The 7,616-nt window shown below is 37.2% G+C and overlaps 1 protein-coding gene across 2 annotated transcripts; it reads right to left on the bottom strand.

Annotated features, from left to right (window-relative positions):
* Nucleotides 1-294: 294 nt before the first annotated feature.
* Nucleotides 295-6,300, bottom strand: dbx1a (developing brain homeobox 1a). Of its 2 annotated transcripts, none has more exons than XM_015042654.1 (4): nucleotides 5,609-6,300; nucleotides 5,417-5,521; nucleotides 1,947-2,149; nucleotides 295-964 (listed from the first exon to the last, which is right to left on the bottom strand). In XM_015042654.1, exons 1-4 carry the CDS (start codon nucleotides 5,907-5,909, stop codon nucleotides 671-673), a joined length of 903 nt encoding a protein of 300 aa, XP_014898140.1. In that variant the 5' UTR covers nucleotides 5,910-6,300; the 3' UTR covers nucleotides 295-670. The 2 variants fall into 2 exon arrangements, with proteins under 2 accessions (XP_014898140.1, XP_014898141.1); XM_015042655.1 differs by having other exon boundaries at nucleotides 5,417-5,518; nucleotides 5,609-6,299.
* Between the last annotated feature and the right edge of the window lie 1,316 nt (nucleotides 6,301-7,616).

Here is a 7,616-nt window from a genome sequence, read left to right as displayed (position 1 = left end):
GCAGGTAATGTTAGCTAAAAGATGACTAGCTAGTATCAATACAGAACCTTAAGCTTAACAAGTACCTTGTAGGCTACCGATGTTGGTGTCTATTTTCAGGGGGGGTGCAGAAAAAGTTTGGGAACCACTGGTCTAGATAAACTTATTAGTTTATCTAGTTTGTATACTTTGGATCAACAATTATTTCATTTTGCTATTCTATTAAAATTATTCGGATCCAAACTCATTAAAATGTTTTTAATTGATTTCTTCCTGCTCAGATGTGTGTTGCATAAAACAAACATTTAGCCTTGAATCATTTGCAGTTTTATTTGGTGTTTGTACAAAAGTGGTGAAATAAAACATATATACAAGACATAATACAACATACTTAAACAAATTTATATAAATTATTAACGAAATAGCTACATTTTCTCAATAAACAACTCTATTCAGTATCGGGGTGAAAGTAACTCAATATTCTTGGCATAAAACTTCCATACAAATTGTACAAAATACTGTACAGTTGAACACAGCTGTGCAAAAACAGCAAACGCTCTCAGAAGCAGAACCTGTCCAGTGCGCATAATGCAACAAAACAGAGAGACATGTAATGAGTTGTTGTTACAAATCGGTTCACAGTCACATAAAAACAACTCGCAAATTATACGTTTATATAAAAAAAAATAAATTAAGAGACCGTTATTTCTTCGTCGTCTGACTCTGAGAAGTCTGAGTGTTTACTGGACATGGAGGGTGAGGAAAGGCTGCATCCTGCCACGCTCATTCTCTCTCTTCTGAACTCCTCATCCTCCTCCTCTTCCTCTTCGTCCTCAGCGGAGGATTTCTTCCCCACGTCGCTGAGGTCTGGGTTGGGGTTGGATTTGGTGGGAAGGGTCTGCTCTCGGCAGCCGCCGGATGACAGCAGCTCCCGTTCTTTGGAGTTCCTCCACTTCATCCGGCGGTTCTGGAACCAGATCTTCACCTAACGGGGCAAAAAGAGGACGGTGAGGAAAGAAAGAGAAAAAAGAAAGATGGAGACTGCTATGTTTGACAACAACTTATTAGCACCCAGAAATTTTCTACAAAAACATTGAAGATTTCTGAGTTCTAAAAGTTGAAGATTTATAAGAAAAAGACCGAAATTTTTAGATTATTAGAAATTTTCTGGGAAAAACTGACATTTCTGAGCTACAAAATTTAAAATTTTGTGAAAAAAAACTGACATTTTTTAAATCAATCTAAAAATTTTTTCTTGCAAATTACTTAAAAAATAAACTTTTCTCAATTGAAAAAAATCCAAAATTTGAGTTAAAATACAAGACTAATTTTTTTTTAGCTCGTTAAGTTGACAATTGTTGTCTTTTAGGTTTAAAATATTTCCAAATTCTTTCTAGAAAATTTCTGAGCTTAAGCTGAAAATTTCTGAGTTTTTCCTCACAAATTTTCGACATTTTGAGAACATTAAGGAAAACTTTTGTGACTAACCTAGAAATGTATCTGTTTTTTGGCAGAAATTTACTCCTTTTTTCTATCTGTAATGGCCCTTACAAGCCGCTTCTCCATTACACATATGCACAAATGTTTGTCAATATTCTGCTAATGTTGAAAAAACACAATTTTAAATAAGATTAAATAGGAAACGCAACTAAAATCACAACTGAATAAGTTTGTTCACACTTTAAGTCCTTAAAAACATGCTGCGCCATCATCGTCCTACCACTTCCTGTCTTCTTTGTCATTTCCCACAGTAGTAACATCCGGTTGTTGATCATGTGACTTGTGTGATGTGAAAAAATGTTTGCATTGCAGTTTTCTGAAATGCACTAATTTCGATAAGACATAAAAATTTGAGTTTTGTCTAAATTTGTTTCCAGTAAGAGTAATTCCAATTCACGCATTTTTATTGTCAATGGAAACGTACCGAGCACAAGTTGCACACATTTTTTCTACAGATGTAGTTTTACCTGCGAGTCCTTAAGGCCCAGTTTGGACGCAAGTTTCTTCCTGTCGGGTTTGCTGATGTATTTCTGTTTCTGGAACATTTTCTCCAGAGCTTTGCGCTGGACGTCGGAAAACACGGCCCTCCTCAGCATTCCTCTGCGGGGTTTTCCTCTGGCTGCCAGGGGCCACGAAAAGGTCCCAGGGATGGGAACAACAGAGGATGTTGCTGCAAAACAAAAAAAATTACAATTTCTTTCAAAAAGTTCATCTCTGAAGCCACAAAAACTCTTAAAACTTCTCAAAACTTCATGAAATCTCACAATGCAATCAATAATCATGAATAAATGTGGATTTAACTGGAATTACAAGTGTCTCACATGTAAACATCCAAAGTATTACTTTGATATTAGCTGAATAGATTAATGGTTCCATTTGTGTTTATTTATTTATTGTGCTTGCATCTAAAATTTTTAGTTTTTTGAATGAATGTGTGAATGAGCACCAATCATTGAATCTTTGGTTAGACATTATTCATCAAAATGCAAAAACAAATGAGTGACAGAAATTACCCAACTCCAGTATTTATTGATAGTGTTCATTTTCTTTAAAAAGTGTTTACAGATTTAGAATAATGTAGATCTACAGAAGAAGATTAGGATCACTTAATTTTTTTAAACTTTTTTTCCTCATAATTCTGACTTCAATATTAATATTTAAGTTGGAATTCTGAGACAAAAGTCAGAATTTGGTGTGTGTGGGGGGGCGGGGGGGGGATCAGAATTCTGAGAAAAAAATTTAAATTCTGAGAAAAAAGTCAAAATTCTAGAAAAAAAGTCAGAATTCTGAGGGAAGAAAAATCAGAACTGTAATTTTGAAGTCCGCATTCTGAGAAAAAAGTCCAAATTCGTAATTTTTTTTTAGTAGGCACTAATCTTCTTCCATAGAAGCTCATAGGCAAAGGGAGGTTTCACTAAAAAAATGCCACAATCCATTGAATATTTATGCATGCTTTCTTTTAAGTAATTGTATTAATTACATAAAATAATACAGTTAATTTATTAAAAATGTGTCAGATTGATTATAACATGACTTCTCTGTGTTATTTCAGTATTAATTTAATCATTTCATAATTTACTAAATCATTAATAAAATGTAAACTGAGTCATGAAATAGACCCAACAGCTGACAGCAACAACTAAACCAACTGAATTAAACAAATTAAACATCATAAGCTATTTACATATAATGAATAAAATATGTAATGTTTGCATTGAATTATTCATAACTGCTTTATTATGTAAATAAACATTTAAACACTTGGACTTTTGAAATGTTTGTCCACATATGAATCAAAACGACGCCTCGGTTTTCAGGGATTTTTTTGGGTTCTCCGTTTTGAGTGAAATGGCACGAGGTGACTAATTAGCACATTGGTCGGTCCTCGAGCGCATTGGTATGTTAAAGAGGCAGCGCACCCTTAAAGGAGCCCTGCGAGGGCGGATAGAGGAGTTAATAAACCGTGAACGGTAATTGTGTAGTAATGAACTAACGCAGAAAAGACTGTGGACAGGCGGCGAAGGCCATATATTATCGCAACAAAAGGAGATTTACACTTTCAAACTAAACACAACTGCATACCAGAATACTGATGCCCGGCGGGGGGAAGTGAGGAGTGCGGAGGAACGGGGAATGGTGAGTTTTTTCTTCTTCTTCTTGCCCTCAAATCATTTTCATTAAATGAACACGAAAAGCTTTTCAGGACGCTGGAGTTGTTTTGTTGAGGCACTGAGCTGAGCCCATGAAAAGACTCCTTCTCCATTATGATTAGTCTGAATGAAAGCGACTTTGTAGACTTTTCTGACGGATTATTCTTTATCTCAACTCGTTCGCTGGCCCCGATAGAGACTACAGGAACGTTTAGGGCGCACTATGCGGGGTGTAGACAGGGAGGAGTTGCGAAGTTGGACGATTTTTTGGGTGAAATTTGCTTTACGGACGCGGGAGCGTCAGGAACAACAACCCTCTATGTGGTCTTGTGAGAATATTGAAAACGCTCAATAGCGCCTAATAGGGAAATTAGTGCATGACTGGTTGGCCCGCCTGGTAAAAGTCACTCTCCGGGGTGTGTGGGTGGTTCGACCGGTGGGAGCTGACCGAATTGGTCACGGTGCAGCCGGGCTTTGTTGCCACCGGGCCGCTGTGGGAAAACGCAGGCCCGGAGAAATGCCAAGAACGCCCCCCAATGGGAAGCAGGGGGACCATAACCCGCCACCCCGCCTCAAATTTAGAGCGTGACGATTTGGGATAATTGGTTAATTAGGGGGTGGGTGATTATTCCCTGACAGGGTTCGGAGCCGGCGGTCCCATTAATGAGACAGTGATTTCTTCTTTTCTGGCTATTTGCCCCCTTTTCTTCTCACATTTTTGTTAAAATATATGACAGGGGTGACAAGGTTCAGTTTAAATGCAATTAGCGCTGTGTTTCCATTACAAATGTGCGCAAAACTTTGTCTACTTTCCCCTGTCATAAAAACACATCTGCGCTGTTTTCATTAAATAAGAAACACAATTAAAATCACACCTGAATAAATTTGTTCACTCTATAAGTTATTAAAAACATAATCCTTCTACTTCCTGTCTTCTTCGTTGTTTCCGTCAGTAGTAACATCCGTTTTTGTGTGATATGGAGAAAAGTGTTTCCATGGGAACTTTACTAAATACATTTTACATCGGCATACTAGGGCCATTTTAGATAGAAAAAATAAGTTAATTTCCACAAGACACTCAGATATTTTTAGATTAATCTCAGAAATTGTCTAAAAAACTTGAAAGTTTCTGAGCTTAAAATAGGAAAATTTGAGGAGAAAAAATATGAAAGTTTGAGATTAATCTGCGAAATTTTCCACAAAAAGTGAAAATTTATCAGCTCCAAAAGTTAAAAAAGTTGAAAGTAAAAGCTCAGAAATTTTGAGATTAATCTCAGATGTTTTCTAGAAAAACGTATCAGTTTTTAATCTCCAAAAGTTGAAAATATGCGAGAAAAAACTCTTCTCTTAAGATTGATCTCAGAGATTTTCTATCAGAAACAATTACATTTCAGAACTCAGAAAGTTGCAAATTTACAATAAAAAAAACTCAGAAATTTTCTAGAAAAAAACGTGACAATTTCTGAGTTTAAAAAGTAAAAAAAAATCTATTTTTGAGAATTTATGACTTTCAAAAGTGGAAAATCTCTGACTTCTGAAACTCAGAAATGCCCACGTTTTCTCTTCAAAATATCTGTCAGAATTTTGAGTTTTTTGGCAGAAGTTACTCATTTTTTCTATCTACAATGCCCTAATTCACCCTAATTGCAGAAAAACCGCATTATGCTAACGCAAAAGCTCCCCCCCCCCCTTTTTTTTAATCAAGTTATTCAAATTGGCGTATTTTACTTAAGCAATTTTATTTTCGTAACTCCAACTTGGGCGATTATATGGTCAATGTTGCCTACCTGGTAAATATGGCGTCCTAAATATGGGGTGGAAGGTTCCGTCAAAGCAGGGGACTGGGAAGGTCTTGGAGTTGAGACTGTGGATTGTTGGAGGTGAGGATGCTGCTGAGGAAACGTGACGTGTTAGAAAACGATTTCTGCGTCAAATAAAAGAGCCAAAAGTTCAAATTTATGCGCTCTCTTTCTACTCACCTGTCTTTGGTGACGGAGCCAGGATCGCGCTCACTCCAAACTTGAGGAAACTTGGATCCTTTGAGGTTTTGGGCGAGCAGGAGTCGCGCGTCACAGCGGAGGCTCCGTTATAGGACGCGGTGGACATGGAGGCGCCGACCGGCGGGGCAGTTCGGTTTATGAAGGCGGTGGGTCGGCTTATCCGCAGCAGATCCTCCACCAAGAAGCTGGAGTGAGCCGGGAAGGCGGACGGCAGAGCCGCGGCAGGTCGGTACAGCCCCGGGTAAAGAGCGGGAGGCGCTAGGACACTTGGGATCATCATAATCCCGGCGTTAGGGCGGAAAAATAAAAAAGTTTCAGTTTGGAATCAGAAATACTCCGTGAATCAGTCCTGCGAACTGTTCTGGCTTCGTCACTCTAGGGAGAGGAGTTTTATAGCTGGCTGCCCCCCCTCAGCCCTCCTCTGGGAGCGGAGAGCCCCAACAATGGAGGTAACAAAGTTCTCCACATGGGTCGCTTTCATGGCCGCTGATTGGCCGCTGCACGCAGTTTATGATTGCATTAGTCTTCATAATCAAGCGATGGAGAAAGTAAAGCGCACAAAGGAGGGGCAGTCATCAATTCTCCATGTTGGCCACTTTCCTTTTAGTTTGTTTCGTTTGGCAAAGGCAAGCGAGGTAAAACAAGAGGGTGAACTATCCTTTTTTTTAAACATGAATAACTTTCAAATAAAATTGTTACACTGCAAAAACAGAACATCTTACCAAGTATTCTTATAGTGAAAATATGTTAGTACACAGGGAATAAGACAAAACTAACTTAAAAGTAACTTTTCAGTTACAGCAGATTATTTAAGTGAATAATTTCTATGTTGATGAAAAAGTTCCAGTTGCAATGGAAGATTATTTCACTTATGCAAAAAATGTCTTATTGTAATTGAAATGATCTGATAATGAAACTGTAATTGTTCATCAATATCAACTAATTCTTTACTCAAAACAAGCTCCTATAACTTGCTGAAAATTTACTTTTAAGTTAGTTTTGTCTTATTTTAAGTATTCTAAGATATTTGTACAAGAATATACCAAAATTACTTATTTTGTGTTTTTGCAGCGCATAACACAACTATTATAAGCATAATCTAACAATAAGAATCATAGTTTAACCTTGTATGCAGTTAATTGTTCATTAAAATCAGACAAAAACAGAGCGAGTCTGATGAAACACTGCAAAAACATCAAATTTAGTACAAATATCTTACAACTGTTAAAACAAAACTACTTACACGTAACTTTTCATAAGGATATTGGAGCTTATTTTAAGTAAATTATTTACTTATACCAAGACATTTTCTAATTAATCCACTTTTTAAATCAATATTAAACAAAGAGTACTAGAGCATCAAAACTACTTGGTCACATTTTGTGTTTTTGCAGTGCGCAAAATAACCAAATAAACCCGCCCGCCCCCGTTCCTGGCAACATCTCTCATGTAAATCAGCTTTAGGGTTTCATGGGATTCTCAACACTCAATCTGCCTCTCGTCATGGAATAATGTCTTAAACGGATTTCTGCTATCAAAACGCTTTAACAGATGTGTTAAATATCACTCATTTCGCGCGGCCGCGGCTCCGCAGCGCGCATGGAGAAGTGTGCGGGCCGGACCGTGGACTCATGATCCTGTTAACCATGAACGAACTGTCACCCTCAGCTGCGGAGGAGGCGCCCCACGAAAAAAAAAAAAAAAAAGGCACAGTGGTATAAAAAACAGAAAGAAAGGAGAAGATTTATTTCTAAAGACGGTTTTGTTCTGCTATTTTAACCAACTGAATAAAAGTGCATCTGTGATTTGATTTAAAACGCATTCATATGAGCGCACACTGAGACCCCCATATATAACTCCTATTAAGGCCGGTTAGTCGTGTTCCGTCAGCTTTTCTCATAAAAATGTTTTATATATATATATATATATATATATATATATATATATATATATATATATATATATATATATATATATATATATATAT

Source organism: Poecilia latipinna, unplaced genomic scaffold (assembly GCF_001443285.1).
Source record: "Poecilia latipinna isolate Pla-1442-1.1 unplaced genomic scaffold, P_latipinna-1.0 Scaffold598, whole genome shotgun sequence".
Lineage (NCBI taxonomy): Eukaryota > Metazoa > Chordata > Actinopteri > Cyprinodontiformes > Poeciliidae > Poecilia > Poecilia latipinna.
Note: the sequence above shows the minus strand (reverse complement) of the source record. Positions and strands in the feature narration are given on the sequence as shown.